The sequence below is a fragment of the Dasypus novemcinctus genome, chromosome 5 (assembly GCF_030445035.2).
Source record: "Dasypus novemcinctus isolate mDasNov1 chromosome 5, mDasNov1.1.hap2, whole genome shotgun sequence".
Taxonomy (NCBI): Eukaryota; Metazoa; Chordata; class Mammalia; order Cingulata; family Dasypodidae; genus Dasypus; species Dasypus novemcinctus.
Window position 1 is genome coordinate 77,141,901 of NC_080677.1, and position 21,090 is coordinate 77,162,990.

General features: G+C 36.8%; 1 protein-coding gene across 10 annotated transcripts in view; it reads left to right on the forward strand.

Moving 5' to 3' along the window:
- Positions 1-21,090, forward strand: part of GSAP (gamma-secretase activating protein) — a 214,096-nt gene that overhangs the window by 153,861 nt on the left and 39,145 nt on the right. For all 10 annotated transcript variants that reach the window (XR_011648743.1, XR_011648742.1, XM_023583072.3 and 7 more), the window contains 6 exons: positions 1,430-1,534; positions 1,768-1,827; positions 2,726-2,769; positions 3,695-3,780; positions 15,591-15,668; positions 17,884-17,961. Coding sequence is in view for 8 of the 10 variants with exons in the window: in XM_023583072.3 (XP_023438840.1) it covers positions 1,430-1,534; positions 1,768-1,827; positions 2,726-2,769; positions 3,695-3,780; positions 15,591-15,668; positions 17,884-17,961 (451 nt within the window). In the remaining 2 variants the exon portion in view is untranslated. The remainder of the gene's footprint in view (positions 1-1,429; positions 1,535-1,767; positions 1,828-2,725; positions 2,770-3,694; positions 3,781-15,590; positions 15,669-17,883; positions 17,962-21,090) is intronic.

A 21,090-nucleotide genomic window follows, 5' to 3' on the forward strand; every position in this document is an offset into this window, starting at 1 on the left:
TCATGTGAAAAGTTCCCAAATCTACCTTAACCTAGCAAATTTAAGAAAAATGAAAATGGGATAGAGTTGCCTAATGTTCAGCAATACACATATGCTGTTAGAATCTTTGTTTTTTCCAGCATCACTTTCCTATAGCTAAATGTTATGGACCTGGGCAAGTAACAGACAGAGATGTACAACTTTTCCTGCCATGTGCCTTTCTCTAGTTCCAAGTTAGGCTTAGTGGAGAAATCCCTATTAGAATTAAAGTGATCTAGGCAGAAATGTGGACCATTCTGAAGCTCTCTTTTTCTCTCATTTCTTCTACCTCAACCTGTCTTCATTCTTTACTCATCTATCCCAATATAGATTGCTTTTACTTGATGAGCATTTTGAGGAAAGTAAATTCTTGACTCCTGTGGTCAAGTTATTTTGAGGTTGGCTGATGTACTGAAAGGGTACTTGTAGGATGCCAGAAGCTCTGGATTCCAGGTGGTGCTAAACTAACTGCAGCCTAACCTGACCTCTCTGGGCCTTGGTTTTCTTATCTGTAGAGAGATTGAATTAGATGGTTGATTTCTGTGATCTCTTCTGATTCTAAAGTACTATATTTGATTCTGTTACTTGGTAAATAAACTAATAATTTACATTTGTAAATCCTTGGCAATTTACTCTTGCCAGATTGCTAGAAACAGTATACATAGGTATTGAGACTACGAAGATGCTGTAGAAGAGTGCGTACTCATTAGGGGCGACTTACAGTTATTTTCTCATGAATACTGTAATAGAGTCATGCTAAAGCACCTCAGGAACACAGGGGTGGGAGTTTGGGGAGTCTGCCTGGGTAAGTGAGTGAAGACTTTTTACAGGAGGTTGATGGATGAGTAAAGTAATGCTGAGAGATGGGTAGTATCATCATCCTCATTGTGGAAGACATAAAAACTGAGAAGCATGCCCAAGGTCAGATGGGGTAGTTTGTGGTAGAAATGGGTCATGACACAGTACGCCCCATTCCCAGGCCTGAGTTTTTCCTTGGCACCACAGCTTCTATCTGTGATGGTGAAGGCCTTTGCCTCACCTGAGTGAGCAGCCTATGTCCAGAGTAGGGAGTTCTGCATCTCCTATTGACCCAGCTGCTGATTTGTGGTAGGTGTGGCCTCACTTCAATAGCCCCAGCCTGTCTTTAAATTAGGAACAAGAATAAAATAATACATTACAGGATGTTTGAGAAGAGCAAGTAATGAAATGTTGCCTTAGAACTTTTCTGGAAAGACTGTGTGTGTGTGTGCGCGCGCGCACACCTGTGTGTGTTGGGGTGGAGAGAGGGAACTGCTAAAAATAAATAGTTACATGTATTATAAAGATATAAATGGAAAATAACAATGAATTCCAGATATCCCCTGTCTTTTAAAGTAGTTATTTATGTTTTAAAAACTTTTTGCCTCTTTAGATGATTAAAAATTCTGGCCATCTCCCAAGAGACAGAGTAGCCGAGGATTTTGTTTGGGCTCAGTGGGATATGTCAGAGCAGAGATTATACTACATTGACCTGAAGGTAAACGTTAGTCTTCTGGCCCTTCTTTCTATAAGACCATTGAATTTTGATATTGTATTACTGTAATGCTACTGCTGTATTTTCATTGGTGGTGGGCAGTCAATGAAGGCTTGTTAAAAATAAAGACTTTCATTACTCTTTTGCTTTTTGGCTGCCTCTCTCTTTCTCTCTCTTTAAACTAGTGTTTTTGATTTTTTGATACTATGCTCTTTATTCTAACTGTTTTCTTTTAGAAATCAAGGAGTATCTTAAAATGCATCCAGTTTTATGCTGATGAGAACTTTGACTTAATGGTAAGTCCAGAGATTGATTGGTCTACAAGAAATTTTATAACACTTTGCCTCTTTATAGGAGAGTTGTTGTAAACAGAATTTTAGGATTCTTGATGGCATGTCAGTCACTTGTATGAATAATTAAAATAATTCTTGCCATCTCCAGGCTTCCAACTCTAAAACAAATGCAATTAATATAGGTGATTAATACAGCATCTATATACTAACTGAATGACTAGCATTAAAGAAACGTCTGTAAGGGTATAGTTAGTAGAAAGCAATAGGTGTGGTCTATAGAAGATAGTTTTAAGTGTTTACAAGTCCAAAAGAACTTATAAGGGTGGTAGATTTGAGAATAAAGTTAAAAACCAAGGAGAGGGGTATATTTTAATTAGTAAAAGTCTAGCACCACTCCTAGAAAATCTATTTGAGTGCTTGTCTTATAATGAGGATTACTAGTTCTTTATCTGTGATGGACAGTGTGTTATGCTACTTCTTGACAAGGACGAATATTGAATAAAAAGCTTAGATTGGTGTCATACCATTGCACAGATTACATTTACTCCTCCCGCCCTTTTCAGCCCACCCATTTGAGCCCTCTCCCTCTAAAGACACCTAGTCTTCCTTACATGGCTACCTGTGTCTCAGAAAAGGCTCCCTACTACTTCCAATTGGCTTGTTATATGAACTCGTTTATGATATTCAAAACTAGGTGAAGTGACCATAAATTAGTTTTTTAAGAAATATATGTACATCAAGCTTGCAATGTTTGTAAGTTCTAAAATATATATATCCACAGTGCACTTTCTGTGCTGTGGATTTAGGGGAGAACACAGCCTTGTCACACTTACTGTGTGGTTTTAAGTTATTTCATCACTTAATGTGATTTTTTTCTTTGTTTTCTTTTGATTTTTGACAGTTTGAAGCACCCTTGGACATATCATTAAGTGACTCAGGATTTAAGTAGGTGATTCATAGATTGAAATTATTTTTTACAAATAGTCATGTGGGCAAAATGATTATATTTATACTTAATCCTGTGCAGATAAAAGGATGACTTCAGATTCTGTCTTTGTGTATGTGTGCATCTTCTTATATATTTTGTTCTCAATAAGGAGTTTAAACAGCTTTATCAAACATAAACACAGGCTTTTGCATGTGGAGTAAATTTTATAGATTTTCTTGATCCATTTATTTCTGTAGGGCATCTCTATTCATTTTGATCTGTGTAAATACTCTTCTCACTTTGATTCAATAAAAGGTTTCTGTGAGTCAGAGAGAACCAAACATCAAAACCCTTCCATTTTTTCCCATCAAAGAGGATGTCACAGGTCAATCCATTTGTAGCTCAACTCAGTCTATGTCTTACTTTTTACCGTTTTCCTTTTTAAACAAAAGGTGAGGATTTTCTATTTTTGTTTGGATTACTTTACAAGTAGTAAAAACATGAGACACTTTTGAAGAAATAAGCAGAAACATATCAGTGCACAGAAGAAATGAAATTCTTGAATTAGAGTAATACTAATCATAGATTAATCTGTTATATACTTAACTAGCCTTATTTCATCATATATGAACATTCAGTTGTGCTTCTTTTGAAACATAATATATGCATTGCACTTTAAATCAGAAAAAGCTATAAAATGTAAGTTGAAAGTAGTATGTTTTCTTTTTTTTTGCCAGGGCCACACCGTTTATGTACCATGTATTTTTAAAAAATAACTTTTTGACTGTTTTATAGAATTTCTTAACAGAAAGGATGTATCTACTTAAATTTCTCAGAGACAAGTGCCTGCTTCTGTGGCTATATTAGGTGTTTACTCAGTACCATTATTAGGGAATGTATTTTCAAATGCACTCAACAATTTTTTATCCTTTATGTTCTTAGGCTTGTCAACTTTGGATGTGATTATCTTCAAGACCAAGAGAAATTATCCACACATCTGACTCTGTGTGTTTTTACTAATCGTACAGGTAGAACCAGGGTTGTATTCCTCAATTTATTCAACTATGCTTGAGTTCTATACAAATTGTCAACATTGCTGATGTATATGGTTTCCATAAGATATGTGGATTTTCATATACCAAATTATCTTTTTTATCATACTTTTATACATCTCTTGTCCTTAAAAAAGAAGCCACAGTTGGCAAGGCTGTTAAAAATTGTATTATTGTTCTAATAGAGGGGATGGATTTATATTTAATCAGTCTGCGTTTTCTCACTACATCTTTTAACAAATGGCATCCAGTGATGTAGATACTTTTGATGTCATGCTTACTGATATGTTTGGGCTGTAAATCCATGTATTGGGCCTCAAGAGTCATACTGTAACTTATTGATCTAATAATCAAAGCCTGACATGAGGATATTAGTGAATAATATTAATTCTATTCCTTAACAGTTTTTTTATAAATGGTGAGGGAAAAATTAATACCTGAAAATGAGAGGACAGGAGAATTATTACTTTAAATGAATCTGGTGGAAAAACTGCTTGTTAACTTAATAACTATCTGAATTATCAACTCTAATAACTAAATTTTTTTTTTTTTTTTTTAGCACATAACTTTTTTTTTTTTATTGACTTTGTAATAATATTGCATTAAAAATATATATGTGAGGTCCCATTCAACCCCACCCCCCCACCCCCCTTCTCCCCCCCCAACAACACTCGTTCCCATCATCATGACACATCCACTGGATTTGGTAAGTACATCTTTGGGCACCTCTGCACCTCATAGACAATGGTCCACATCATGGCCCATACTCTCCTCTATTCCATCCAGTGGGCCCTGTGAGGATCCACGATGTCCGGTGATCACCCCCGAGGCGCCATCCAGGGCAGCTCCACGTCCCAAATACGCCCCCACCTCTCATCTCTTTCTAATAACTAAATTTAATAGCTGCCTTTAACATCCTAACTTCAGTGAACATTTACTACTTGAATTGAGTGACTCTCAGATTTAAATAATATTTTGTTAATACCAAATTCAATCATGTAACCAATAATTATTGAACACCCGCTATATGCTAGGTATTGAGGATACAATGATGAACAAAACCAACCCAATCTTTGTTCTTATAGAGATTACATTTGGGTATGGATTTATACATTAAACAAGGATACATATACATATTTAAATATTTTATAGAATCATAATAAATATTACAAATGAGAAGTTAGGAAGCCATGAGGCATGTGGGGATTGAACTGTGTGCTGCAGTTTTGATAGTTTCTTGGTCTTCATCCACATTCTAATGGGTGTGGACCCACTGTAAACAAGATCTCTTTAAGACAAGTGTTCTTAACCAGAGTTCTATGGACCCCCAAGGAATCTGTGGAAAGATTTCAGGGAGTCTGTGATCTTGAATTGAAAAAAATCATCCTGATTAGATGGCCAACATGATATGTGTGTTGCCTTGTCAAATACTATACCACAGTTTAATGTTCTTATTCAAGATAAACAACAGTCTTCACGTTTACATATCTTTAAAAAATAAAATTTAACTTTAACATTCCTATGTTTTTGATGTATTGGATTATTATTTAATGTGTTAAGAAAGAAGTACATAAGTATAGTATTATAACGTATGGTTTTAATTTTAGTAACTGTATTTTGATATATGTAACTGATTTCCTTTGTAATTTATTTTATGCATTTAAACATTATCCTTGTGGGATGTGTTGGTGTGGGTGTGATATATTTATTAAATAATATACAGTATAGTGTGGACTTAGTATGATTTTTTTTTTGATATAGCGTCTTCTGAGTGCAGTGGATAACTGCCTGCAAAAAGGTTGGTAAGGATGGCAGAGATGGTTTTATGACGCTGTGGGAAAACTCGAAATTCTGAATGTTTGCCAAAAATGACTGTATGAACAGATGTAGAACCATGTTAGGTTATCAGATACTAAAATTATGGGAAAGTTGTAAAACATAATTTTGAATAATCCTAAAATTTAATTAAAAGACTTGCTGATGTTGAGTGTCATAAAACCATCTGCCACTACATTCTGAGAAAGGGTCCATGGTTTTCACCAGACTGGCAAAGGGGTCCATGGAACAAACAAAGGTTAAGAAGCCTTGCTTGAAGATGTTACGTCAGTTAAGGTGTGGCCCAACTGAATCAGGTTGGGTTTTAATCTGGATTACTGGCGTTCTTTGTAAGCAAAATGAAAGTCAGAATGAGAAAGAAGCCTTAGGAAGCAGCCAGAAGACAGAAGTCAATGGATCAGGAAGATAAAGAAGATACCCACCAGGTGTATTGTCATGTGACAGAAAAGCCAAGGAACCCCACAGATTGCCAGGCAACCAGAAGATACCTACCCTGGGAGGACATAAACCTTCTAGCCTCTGAAACTGTGAGCCAATACATTTCTGTTGTTAAGCCAACCCATTGCATGGTACTTGATTTAGAAGCTAGGAAACAGATGGTTTTTGGTACTGGGATGTGAATCCTGCTATTGCAAATACCTAGAAATGTGGAAATGGCAATGGAAATGGGTAGTGAGTAGAGGCTGAAAGAATTGTGAGGCTCAAAAATGAGTGAGGACTGTAGAGAGTTTGTATCATCATAGACAATACATAATTCACCATGAACAGAATGTTGGTAGAAATATGAATGTTAAAGGTACTTCTGGTGAGTCCTTAGAAGGAAATATTGATTGTCATTGGAAACTGGAAGAAAGGTGATCCTTGCTACAAAGTGGCAGAGAACTTAGCTAAATTGAGTCTGATGTTGGATGAATGGCATAACTTTAAAGCAGTGAACTTGGATACTTATCTAAGGAGCTTTCCAAGCTAAATATGGAAGGTGCAGTCTGGTTTCTCCTTACAGCTTATAGTGAAATGAGAGAAAAGAGATAAACTGAGGATTAAACTGTTAAGCACAAGGAAATGAGCAATTAATACTTTAGAAAATTCTCAGCCTATCCAGACTATGTGTTTTGAGGCTAGGGCTCTATCAGGGACTTCCCTGAGCTTTTAGGAAGTGAGTTCCCAGAGGACAGGGCTCCTTTTGAGGGTTTAACTGAACAGCCCTTTGCTAAAGAAGGTGTGGTTAAATATGGGTCCAAACAGCCATTTCAGTGGAAGTCAGGATTGACAATGCGGTTAAACAGGAAAGATCTGTGAAAAGTTCCATTGTCTGGTGGTTGATACCTGCTTGAACTATATTTAAAACTGACATGTTTTTGCAAAATTTATATGAGCATAATTACTGCCAACCTGGAATGAAAGTGATAGAGAAGGGATGAACTGAAGGAGGAATAACTTAAGAGGCAGATCATGGAAAACAAAGTTCTGAACTGAAAATATCTCCGGGGTCAAGAGAGCAGTCTCCCTCACATATGCAGAAAGGGCAGGTCTGCCTTGGAGCTTGGAGAGGCGGGACTTGCTCCCTTGTTCAGGGAGAGTGGTGCAACCCCAGTGCTCGAAATTGTAGGGCCTGTGCCAGCATTCACAGAGAGCCCAATTGCCATCCTGATGCTAGGAGAGGGTGGGCCCTTCACTCCAGTGTTTGGGAAGAGTATGGCCACTGTGCAAGTGCTTGGAAAGGGTGGGACTGCTGCTCCATTAGGCCCAGAGGACAAAACATCGATTCACAGATGACTCAGACCTGAAAAACTAATGGAGTTTGCCTGACTGGGTTTTGGGTTTGTTTGGGACCTATGACTTATGTTTTCCTTCCAGTTTCTCCCTCTGGAATGGGAATACCTATCCTATGTCTGTCCCTGCATTGTTCATTGGAAGCAGATAACTTGTTCTCTAAGATTCATAGGTCCTCAGATTGAGAAGAAACTTGCCCTAGGGTGAACCACACCCATCATGGATTTTGATGAGATTTTACACTTAGCATTGTTACTGAAATAAAAGAAAGCTTTTGATGAAATGAATGTATTTTTCACATGGGAAGAACATGTCTTTTTGGGGTCCAGAGGGCAGATTGTGATGGCCTGAATTTTGTACCCAAGTTTGGACATGTTCTTGGTCTTGGTCTACATTCTGCTGGCTGTGGACCCATTGTAAGTAGGACCTTTTGATGAGGTTGTTTCACTTAAGGTGTGGCCCAAGTGGCCGGAGGTTGGGCTTTAATCTGTATTACTGGGGTCCTTTATAAACAGAGTGAAAGTCAGAATGAGAAAGAAGCCACAGGGAACAGTCAGAAGCCAGAACTCAGAAGAACCAGGAAAAGAAAGGAGAATACATTGCCATGTGCATTGCCATGTGATGGACAGACCAAGGAACTCCTCAAATTGCTGGCCAGATGGAAGATACTGACTCCAGGAGGAGGCAAGCCTTCTAGCTTCTGAAACCATGAGCCAAGAAATTTCTGTTGTTAAGCCAACCCCTTCTATATTAATAGTATTTGTTTTATTAGCTAGGAAATTACAGTACAAGGGTCTGATGCAGGTTTAAGAGGAGATACTAATATGTTCAAGTGTGTTCTGCTTCAGTCAGTTCATCCCTGTTTCTCTCTCCCTCCAAGACATCCCATCCTGTTAATTTTTTAAAAATCAATTTTATTGGTACATATTAATAAGGCATACAGTTCACCCAAGGTGTACAATGAGTGGTATTTGCTATAATCAGGGAGTTGTGCATTTATCACGTCAATCATCATTAGAGCATTTTCATTATTTCAATAATAATAATAATACAACAGACAAACAAGAAAATTCCTCACCTCTCAATCTCTCTATGCTTCCCCCACTGTACATAGCTGCTGTTTCTGGCTATTCTATCCAAAGTATATAATCAATGGCTTTTAGCTTTTAGTATAATCACAATGTTGTACATTCATCATCTTAAAATTTTAGAATAATTTCATTACTTCAAAAAGAAAGACTCCAAACCCCTTAGCAGTCCTTCCTCAGACCTACATACAACTATCTCCTTTTATCTTTATGAATTGATTTATATTTATATTTTATATAAATGGAATCATATAATATATAGTATTCTGTATCTAGTCTCCTTCACTAGTGTATTGTTTGTTTTTTGTCTGATATTAACATTGTGTAGTATTAACTTACATTTGTTTAGCATCAAGGAAAAATGGTCTTATGTATGCAATTCTACCCATATTCATATTTCACCTAATATATTTATTTTTCACATAATATATTTCATTCAATAGGGCAATCATACAGTATTTTTCATTTTGTGTCTGGCTTGTGTCATTCAACATAATGCCTTCAGGTTCATCCATGTTGTCATTTTTATTGATTTCATTTTTTCTTACCACTGCATAATATTCCATCATGTGTATACTCCACAATTTGTCTATCCATTCATCAGTTGATGGATACCTGGGTTGTTTCAGCTTTTGGCTATTGTAAATAATGCTGCTATGAACATTGGTGTGCAGATCTCTGTTCATGTCACTGCTTTCAGTTCTTCTGGTTATGTACCTAGCAATGGTATTGCTGGGTCCCAAGGCAAGTCTGTATTCAGCTTCCTTAGGAACTGCCAAACAGTCCTCCACAGAGGCTATACGATTCTACTTTCCTACCAATAGTGAATAAGCATTCCTATCTCTCTACAACCTCTCCAACATTTACAGTTTTCTGACTTTTTAGTAGCAGCCAGTCTAATAAGTGTGAAATGATATCTCATTGTAGCTCTGATTTGCATTTCCCTAATTGCTAGTGATGTTGAACATTTTTTCATGTGTTTCTTTGCCATTTGTATTTCTTCTTTGGACAGTTGTCTTTTCAAGTCTTTTGCCCATTTTTTAATCGACATCCTATTCTTAGTCCTGCAGATTGCCCCTTTCGCTACCCTCACTGCTTTATCCTCCACCCATTTTTCCCTGTCCATCTCTGGTTCTCCTTAGTCACATGGGTCCTCCATAATCCAGTGTTGGGGGGAGGGAAGTAATATTTCTGCTGAAAAAACTAACAAAAACAAACAAACAACCCCCTGCCAAAACCCAACCTATTTCAAATGGGATGCCTCCAGATATAAAAAGAAACTACTTTCTGTTTTTAGACCAATAAGTTATCAGTTCATGTGTTTCCTGAAGTACTTTTTAAAGTCTAGTTTTTATCTTTGTAGTTAAACAAACAAAACTACCTTAGTGAAAAAATAGGATTGGAGAAGTAAAAGACCAAATAATCTAATCCAAAAATGGTTTCCTGTATAATAGAGAATTTAGTAGACCTCTGGCATGGAGACCAGAAAACATGGGTTATATGGTTCATGGAAGGAATGTTGGTAGCCTTTGAGCCTTCCATAAACTCGACTTATTTCAACTATTTAATGATGATTATGCAATAATATTTGATGGTTGTTACAACTTGTTCATTGGGAGCTACTCTGGCCTTTTAGCATTACTTCTGACATTCTTGAAGGCATCCTTATTCTGAGTTTTCCCAGCCCTGAGAAATGAAAACAGCTACCTCCTGAGGAATTAGAGGTCAACCTCTGGGTGATCGGAGTGCTCATGAAGTTGATGGTGGGCAAGTGTGCTGCTACTCTTTTCAGTCCACTTCAGGATCATTCAAGATTTTAAGTTCATAGATGTTTCTAATAAATCTTTTAAGTGTGAGAGTAAATTAGTCACTGAGACTTTGTTTAGCATTGAGAGGAAAGAAAATGTTCTCATGGCATCTCTGTCTCTTAGTCCACCCTGAAGCAATATTTCAGGCACTCTTCCCTGTTCCACGTCAGTGGCTATTCTTTCTTGTGCACTATCTACTGGGAGGGGGAAGTGATGAAAAGCCTTAATTCTCCTTTCTGTTCATCCAATTGCAAGGGTTGATCTTCACAAGTTTTCAGACTTATGCCTCTATTTTAGCATTTTATAGAGCATTTTAATAATCATTCCAATGAGATAATTTGGAAAACTTGGTCCATAATAACCTTCGTTGCTCAAATGGTTTCCTAGCCAACTTTGAGATGTATGTAATTAGGCAACTTTGTTCTACATCTCACTTTAATTTCCTTCAAAATGAAGAAGATAATATCCTTTTTTTAAAGGACAGTGTGCAGAAGAATTTGCTAGAATAGAGATTTTCTTCCTCTTTTGTTAACACTTCATCTTAATTCCTCAGGATAGATTCCTAAAAGAAGAATTACTGGTTCAATGGGAATTAATATATTTAATTCCCTGCAAGGGGTGCAGATGTGGTTCAAGCAGTTGAGTGTCTGCCTCCCATGTGGGAGGTCCTGGATTTGGTTTCCTGTGCCTCCTAAAGAAAACAAACAACGAGCAGACAACAACGAGCAAAAACAATGTGCAGACAACTAGCAAAAAATAAAATAAAAATAATTCTTTGCAAAACTTTTTCTTTTATTTTCAGAGAGGTCGTACTAGTTCACTCTCTCCCCACTACTGCTGGGTGAGAATATTCTTCCTACTCTTCCCTTGACAGCATTGACTATCATCTTAAAAAACTTTGCTAATTTGAAAGGAAAAACCTGATGCCTTGATTTAATTTTTATTTTTTTATTACTAGAGTCTAAAGTTTTATCTGTGTTTGCTAGCAATTTATTTCTCCTCATGATCATGTCCTTTGTCCACTTATTACTATAAATCCTAGTGTTTTTTTTTGTTTATTAAAGGGATTCTTTATTGAGTATATCAATATCTTAATACATACTTGCTGTAAATATTCTCCCTGCTTTCAATTTTTATATAATGAAATATATGGATCATTTCCTTTGTGATTTCTTCCATTGTTTTTAAGCTTTAAAATCTTTCTGTTGAGTGAGTAAATATATGTTGTAAAAATTTTTTTCATTTGACTTTTATTCATAGTAATTTATTTTGTTAGATTGTGTGAGTTCAGAATTTAACCTGTTTTTTTCTCACACAGCTAGTGAATTGTAAGAGCACCATTTTTTGAATAGGTTTTTTTCCCATTGGTAAATGATACCACCTTTACTGTATATATTTTTTACAGTGTAATATATATTTCTGTTTCATTAATTTCATCATGTACCATTTTAATTAGTGTAGCTTAGCAATATCATTATCTGTTTAGATTAGCCTCATCATATTATTTCTTGTTATCTTCTTCAAAATATCTTTTGGTATTCTTTCCCATTTTTCCCACTGACAGTTGAATTTTAGAACAAATTTGGTAAAAAATGCAAATTCTATTGGAATTTTTATTCAAATTATATTAATTAATTTGACAAGGTTTTATATTTTATAATAGTCTATCATTTGAACATAGTAAATTTTTATAATTTTCTATATATAGTTTTTACAGGAATCTTCTCGAGGTTCCTTCTAGGTATTTTTTGTTTTTATTGCCTCTGCCATTGCTGGTATATAGGAAAGAGGTTACATTTTTCAATTGATTTTAGGAATTTCTACATATATAAAAATAATATCTGGAAATAATGATAATTTTCTTCTTTTCCAGTAGTTGTGCTTTTTAGTTCTGTTTTTCTGTTTGCTCAGGAATTTTTGACCAATTTGTTAATGTTAAATGCAGTGAGGATAGCAGGTCCTTCTTTCATCCTTTATTTAATGGAGGTCTTTCTGGGAGAATGTATTTTGGTTTGGGAAGGTTAGTCTTCATAATGTTAAAACAGATCCTTCCATTCATAGTTTTGAAAATAAGAAATGGGTAGTAGATTTCATCATTGCTTTTTGGCACCTATTGAATGATTATTACTTTTTAAATGGACTTATTTTTCAGAGATGTTTTAGATGTACAGAAAAATTATAGAAGATACTACAGGATTCCCATATACCGTATACACAGTTTCCCGTTATTAATTTCTTTTATTGGCATGATATATGTGTTAGAATTGATGAATCAATATAGATATATACTTTATTCAGATTTCCTTTGTTTTTACTGAATGAACTTTTTCTCTTCCAGGATTCCATCCAAGAAGCCAGATTATGTTTAGTTGTCATATCTCCTTAGGCTCCTCTTGGCTGTGACAGTTTCACAGACTTTTTCTTGTATTTGATGTCTTTGACAGTTTTCAGGAATGCTGATCAAATATATTGTAGGATGCCCCTCTATTGTAGGATGCCCTGTTTTTGGAGGTTCTTATGATAGACTGAGGTTATGCGTTTTGGAAGGAAGTTCATAGAAGTGTCATTTTCATCATATATCAATATATAGTAATATGATTTATGAATGTTAAAGTTACCTGGCTGAAGATAGTAGTGTTTGTGGGTTTCTCCACTGTGAAGTTGACCCTTCTTTTCCCATTCCATACCATACCCTTTGGAAGGAAGTATCTCTACTCAGCCCATAATTAAGGAATGGAAGCTATGTTCCCCGTTCTTTAGGGTTGAGTATTTACATAAACTATTTGGAATTCTTCTGCACAGTGTCTCTTAGCCACCATTAATTAATTAATTAATTGATCAATTCATTTATATCAATATGGACTTGGGTATTTATCTTATATGTTGGGTTATAATCTAATATTACTTTAATTAAAAAATGTTTTTTCTTTCTCCAATTGTTCCAGTTTTGGCCATGGGGAGCTATTTCACTTGACTCCTGTGCTCCTTTGACACACCCCATTAATGTAGCGTTTGTTATGTTTTTGAGCACTTCCTCACTTTCCAGTAATGTTCCAGGCTTGTGTTGTACATATCCTGCCCAAGTTCTAGGATTAGCCATTCTCCTGGAAGCCCTGATCCTTTTATTAGGAAAGGTATTAGAAACCAAGATCTGGGTGGTATGTATGCCCATTGCTACTGTGGTGTCATGGACATACAGCAAAGAAATATATGTCTGCATACTAACTGTATATAATATGGGTATATGCACATAGCTATATGTATTTCTATATGTTACCATCTACAACAATATTAAACTAAATATGAGTTCTTATTGATGTCTTTAACTAATCTCTTACCATATGGATCATTCTAGTCTCCTTACTTATCAATTATTTATTTTTTATTATTGGATTTATGAATTTGTGCATTATATGGATTGACTTACATGATAAGCGTTCTTGCAGTCTTGGGGAAAATCCTACATAGATGGCTGAAAGGGGTAGTCAAAGGATGTAAATGTTAATTGAAAGAAAGCTAGAGAATAATCTAGGGGTCGAATGACAGTGAACGCAGAGGTGGATGAGAATTGTGGTTAAGAGTATAAATACAAGAATATTCTTCTGTGAACTAGAACAAATGTACATCACTAATACAAGGTAGTAAGAATATGGGGATGCATGGGAAAAATACAATTAATGTAACTTATGGACTATAGTTATCAGCAATATTGTAATATTCTTTCATCAATGTCAAAGAAGGAACTGTGTTAATAATAGGAGGGTATGGAAAAAATATACCAAATTACACTATAGACCATAGTTAGTGGTAATAGTCTGATGATATTCTCTCATTATCTGTAACAAATGTTCCATAACAATGTAAGGTGTTAGTGGAGGGATGTATGGGAATTCTATACATTATGCATGATCGTTTTAAAAGTTTGTAACTTCTCAAATAAATAAAAATCCTACATAGATGTAGGCATAAGAATTCATAGAACATAAAAGAACTGGATAAACCAGTAGTTTTTAGCTGGCAATATGTTTATGGTATGAAAGTAGTCCAAGGGTTCATGGGAATTTTGTGACTCTTGCAATAATTATTTTTGTTTATGTTTTGGTAATGGGATTATTTTTATTCTCAATGACTCTCCTGTAATTCTTTTAAGGTTATCACTGTGCATTCAGTAGCATAACAGTAATCTTATATCTAACAGAATCTAACAGAATTATGATTTTGTGATAAAATCTTTGTTTTGTTGTTTTATGTTTTAAGCTCATAGAATACATTGCAATTTTAACTGCCACTTAAAAATAGACACAAATCATAAATATTTAACAGCATGCTCATAAATGTCTTTAAATAGACTTCTTAGGGAAAAATGAACTCTTTTTCTACCATGATTCTTTGATAAAGTAACTAGTGGAGTATAATAGAGGAAATATTGAGATCTGCTGAAGTAGAAACATTTTTAAGTTCACACAGCTAGTTAATGTTAGCTCTGGGATTAGAACCTAGGTTTCCAGTCTCCTTATCAAATTCCTTTCTAACCTGGGACTCTCCTATTTCAGTTAATCACATAAACTTTAGCATTAGAATACAAGTGTCAGTTAAAGCATCAGGCCCTCATTTGAAGGTCACCTTGTCTATCCATATAGCAACAGCTGCCAAAAATAATGTTCTTTTTTTTTTTACACATTGAGGTAGGTGTGAAGGTTGAGGTGTCCTGGATAGATGGGGTAAGTGAGGGTGGTCAGGGTTCATCTGGAAAAGCCCATTTATGCTGGGAGCTTTCCTTCAACCTTGGTGCAAGGCCTTCAGGGACCTGAGTCAAGTGGGAAGGGGCTCACCCAGCGTTTGCTCTTATTGCCTCATGAAGTTGGGCACAGTTTGCCTTTAAATCTGGATAAAAACAATACTGGATATTTTCTGTGGAAAAACACAGTTTTGATAAACTGACTAGAAGGCAAGCTAGATAAGAGGTCAGGGCAGTGCATCTATGTTAGGGGACTCTCAGGAGGCTTTGGAAACTCGTCTTAGACTTCTAGGATCTTGTATTCATTTTCTAATCCTTCAACTGCCTACCATATTCTATTGCTTTATAGTGTGTGTTAAATAATTGTTGAATTGAAATTTCTTAGCAACTTGTTAATAGACCACTTCTACAATTTGAGAATAATCTTTGAGGTTAATTAGGGAGGACATTTAACATAACAAGAGTAAGGTTTAGTGGCTTAGGAAACTTATTGTGTATGACACAGATTCTTTCAATCGTCACTAAGTATCTTCTTACTTCTAGGAAGTTTGTGTGTATGTTACAGCCCGAAGTTTGACTCCTGGGAGCAAATCACGTATTCAGTGTTTTACTTTCATAAAGGTACTTTTCATTTTGTTTTTATTTCTTGTTCATTTTACATGGTCACTTTTTCCAAATAGTAGCAAATTAGCAGACAGATTTTTTAAAGTCATATTACTTTGCAATCAATTTTATCTGTCCATTCTTTACCTTCTTTTGCTATAGATAACTGTAGATGTGTGGTTTTTTTAAAAAGATTTTTTGTTTATTTCTCTCCCCTTCCCCAGCCTCCCCCCCCAGGTTGTCTGCTCTCTGTGTCCATTCTCTGTGCGTTCTTCTGTGTCTGCTTGTATTCTTGTCAGCAGCACCAGAAATCTGTGTCTCTTTTTGTTGCATCATCTTGCTGCGTCAGCTCTCCGTGTGTTCGGCACCATTCCTGGGCAGGCTGCACTTTTTTCATGTTGGGCCGCTCTCCTTACGGGGCACACTTCCTTGCGTGTGGGGCTCCCCTACGCAGGGGACACCCCTGCGTGGCATGGCACTCCTTGCGCGCATCAGCACTCTGTATGGGCCAGCTCATCACATGGGTCAGGAGGCCCTAGGTTTGAACCCTGGACCTCCCAAGTGGTAGGTAGATGCTCTATCCATTGAGCCAAATCCACTTTCCTAGATGCATTTAATAATACATGTTTCCTGATGAAATTAAGTAATGGTAAATATTAAGTTAGTTATTTTTAAAAATCTATATTTTTGGGCCCTGACCTATTTATTTTTCTAGGTCTGTGGATCAATCACTTGCAAAAAGTGTGATTGTTCTTTTATTATTACTAATTGGAACGTATCTCTAGATTTGATTTACAGAGTTTCATAGGGTTTTAGCTAAAAGTGATCTCAGTATACATTTACCACATTCCATACATTTATGGCCTGAGAAATTGGTAGACATCAGTCTGGGAAGCAGGCATAAAATACCCAAGCTTTTTCAGGTTTAAGGTCAGTCACAGCATGTGCTTAATAGTTTCAGTGTAAACCAATGCTAAGGAGTATTTATTTTGTCTGTTTGGTTTCTTAAAATTTTGTATTTGTGTATTACATACTGTGGGTGGGGTTAAAAATTTTAAAGATGGATTTGGTCTGTATTTTTAAACTTGTATACCAGACTACACCAGAGTTTGCTGTTCTGCAGGAGTGCTTAATATTACTTTCAGAGGTTAGAGATCAAGGTAAAAATATTTAAGAACTTATTCAGTAATGGAGACACCAAAAGTAATTTCAGAACTAGACAAATATACATGTTTAAACAGTGTAAGAGAAGTGGACATGGCTCAACCGATAGAGCGTCTGCTTACCATATGGAGGGTCCATGATTCAAACCCAGGGCCTCCTGACCCATGTGGTGAGCTGGCCCACGTGTAGTGCTGCCCCGTGCAAGGAGTGCTGTGCCATGCAGGGGCGCCCCCACGTAGGGGTGCCCTACATGCAAGGAGTGTGCCCCGCAAGGAGAGCTGCCCCGTGTGAAAAAATCGCAGCCCGCCCAGGAGAGGCGCTGCACACATGGAGAGCTGACGCAGCAAGATGACGTAACAAAAGAGAGATGCAGTTTCCCGGTGCTGCCTGATAATACAAATGGACACAGAAGAGCGTAGTGAATGGACTCAGAGAGCAGACAATGGGGGGAAGGGGAGAGAAATAAATAAAATAAATCTTTAAAAAATATAAAAATTTTAAAAAAACAGTATAAGTTTGAGGTTTTGTGGAAAGTTTTCACATATTTTTCTAATGATTAAAACCAGTAAATAAAACTTTTCTCAAAAGTAAGCGTTAGAAAAACAGTGAGTGAAATCCAATAGACTGAGTTTGATAGAGAGTCTAATCTTCTAACGAAAAATGGGATTTGTTAGTGACCCGCAGAAGTCTTGGAGGGCCTTAATGATGGCAAGTATGTGGCAGTGAGCCCTGAGGCATGAGGGCCAGATGAGCCACCTGGTCTCCTCCACCTCTTGGATCCCTAAGTGGATTCCTTTGGATCCTTCCTTCCTGCACTGTCTTGTCTCTTGAGGTCTACATTTAGCTACAAGTCAAGAATAACTATTGGGTGAGATGATCAACCTCCAATGCTAGTGTATGGAATGAGATGGGTAATGGAGAACCATGAACTCGAGAAGTCTGAAGACTGGCTTTATCAGTTTTGCAATTATGAAGTGTTGAGAGTCTTACATAGAGTCACTGCCTCGGTGGAAGTTTCACCATTTGCTTTTTAATGTCCTTTCTCTCACATTGTCCACTCTCTCCACAGGCCACAGCAAGACCTTCACTGCTGCTCTTGAGAGTGCTGCCTCACATGTGGCAAAGGGTGTTACTTTTCTCAACCTTGGTAGGTGATGGTGAGCTACTCCTCCCTTTGTTCTACCTTTACCTTCCAGTATGTATTATGCCTCAGCCCTCTATATCATATTTTCATCTCTGAGCATCACTTTTTCCCATGTCTCTTTGGGATTCCAACAGTCATGGCAAGCACAGACCTTTTTGAAGCCTGATGGGAGAGGTTTTCTCTGGAAACAAGGCTTCCTGTCATCAGCCTTTTGGGGGAGATGCATCTTCCTGTGTTTTAGAAAACCAAGGCTATGAACTTTCTTATGATTTTGGTAGCAATCTTAAAAAGGTATTTTTTAAAAGTGATGAAAGTGGATAAAATGTTCCTTAAAAGCCTGTGAGAAATAATACATCATGTTGTCCCTTGATTCTAGAGAGGACAAGGGACTTTGGGAAATAGTCCATTCCCTGTTGTTAATCGCTAAAAGCTTTCAAGTCCCCAAAATGATTTATGAATCAGCTTGAATAAGCAGCTTTTCACTGAGTAAATATGGTAAAGGAAACCTGAGTATTAGGTTTGAGATATTAAGGGAGTCTGCAATGATGAAAATAAAGAGGTTGATTATTGTACCTCCTTACTGAAAGCTGCTTTATCAGGTTAATTGGGATATGGGGCATAGACCATTTAGCATGAGATGAAGTAACAGAACTGTTATTTGCTATATATGGGACATGGTACAATATTTGAAAAAGGAAAGCTTCAGGTTTAGTGCACATGATTCTTTGATGGCTTCTTCCATCCCTGTTCTCAAGGCAGTCTACTGTTATGACAAAGGTTTCCCAGGTGTGATGTGAGAGAGCTGGGCAAGGTAAAAACCAAAAATGATAGGGGGAAGCAGATGTGGCTCAACTGATAGAGTGTCCACCTACCATAGGGAGGGTCCAGGGTTCGATACCCAGGCCTCCTGACCCATGTGGTGAGCTGGCCCATGCGCAGTGCGGATGCATGCAAGGAGTGCCATGCCATGCAGGGCTGTCCCTCGCATAGGAGTACCCCATGTGCAAGGAGTGCACCCCGCAAGGAGAGCCACCCTGCGTGAAAAAAGCACAGCCCACCCAGGAGTGGTGCCACACACAGACAGCTAATGCAGCAACAAGATGACATAACAAAAAAGAGACGCAGTTTCCTGGTGTCGCTTGACAATACAAGTGGACACAGAAGAACATACAGTGAATGGACACAAGAGGGCAGACGGGGTGGGGGGGGGGAGAGAAATAAAAAATAAATCTTAAAGAAAACAACAATGATACATTGTTTTAAAAAAAAAAGATAGGAAAGCCCATAGAAAGATTTATACTTTGCATGATGGTATTGATTAGGTTAGATATTCTATGCTAAGAGAGCCAGTATGTGGCGAATTTTAACATAAACTCTGAAAATGTGGGAAATTGCCTTAGAGAGGCCTGGTTGCATTGCTTCCTGTGATGAGAGATAATGACAAGGTTTCCTGGGTCTGGAACATGATTCTTATCAGTATCCCATTTCAAGAGTAATATGGGAAACTTTCCACTGAAAAAAGCTTAGCATTTTATGAGGACAAAGGTATTGCTTCCTTTTTACCCCTTGGAATGTATTCTTGAAATGGCCAGGAGAAGTCAGAAATACTAGAGCTTTGTAAAGATAAGCTCTTAAATAAATTTTTGTCTCCCCTTTTTAATTATATTCCATTTTATAGGCACAATATTGTACGAAAGAGTAAAACTGTTGTAGAGATAATTTTGATGATGACAATAATGCTTTTTTGAATGAAGCACTTCTGGCTATTAATTACATGCAGTTTCTAGTAAAAGAGGCTTACATTGACCAAAAATTTTGAAGAGTAGAGTTTTTGGAATTTCTCACGATCCCAAAATACTTTTTCAGAAAAAAGGTATGTTTGAAAACAAAAAGCAGGTACCTTTGAGTGAATACTATATGCTAAGTATTTTAGTTAGGTTATCTTGATTCTTACAACAATCCTGCTGGGTAACATCATCCTTGTTTTGCAGAAGATGAAGCTGAGGCTCAGAAAGGGTGAGAGGCAGGCCAAGCTCCCTTCAGTTTTTCTTAATAGGGACACTATTGACATTTCTGGTGAAATAGTAATTCTTTGTGTGGTACTGTTCTGCACATTGAGGGGTTTAACATCCTTGGGATGCTCACCTCACCAATTGCTAGTAGACCCCACTCCCAACCTCAAAACCCCGGTAATTATGAAATCCAAAACATCCTCACAGATTTCCAAACACGCCTCTACCGCGGGCATATTATCCCCTTAGTTAGCTGGTTAAGTGGTAGGGGTAGGAGTGAACCCAGGTCATTTGATACCCAAACCATTTCTAATATGCCATATTATATTGTTACCCATGATTTCCTACTTAAGTGTTGTTATAATAATAAGATTATTGCAACTGTTGTTGCTAAGCGTTTTGATATCATTAATCCACGGTGACTTAAAGGACACAATAAGTCAACTGGTTAGAATTTTATGTCTTCTTTCCTTTCTTCTCCCCAGAACAACTTTGATGCAAATGATCAGCAGATGTTTCTTTGCTTCTTGAAAAAGGAGTCCAGCTGACTTGCTTATAATCTAAATCTTTCATCTATATGAAATTCACTACTACCATATGAATTTCTCTGTTTCTCTAATATCCTAGAAAAGTTATTTTCAAGGGCTACTTCCACCCTCCAATTCTCCAGAAACCTATTTTTGCACCTTGTCTCAATCTGGGTACAAATGTTCTTGGTACAAAAATATCTAGTGCAGGGACTGTGAAGGTGTGAATTCTAGGCAGCTAGCTATACAAGGAAGTAGCACTTCACAAAGTGTCAGAATAGCTGAGGAGAATTGTTTTGATGAATATCAATTAAAGGTTCCCTAAACAAAATGATCATGACAATGACAACGTCAACAACGATGATAGCAATGATTGTACAAACACAGGAAACTAAATGTTAGAGCTCCTCCAAACTGGAAGAAGATATGAAGAAAATTCCCATTAAAAGCTATATTCCCTACCTATCAGGTTAAGGAATAATTCATACTGCTTGATGATTTTGTTTGCTGTCAAAGAATTTATATTCATATAGCTCTTAATTCATGTAGAAATTAAACTACAGGTAAAAATTGAGATAACCATAGCCAAATGT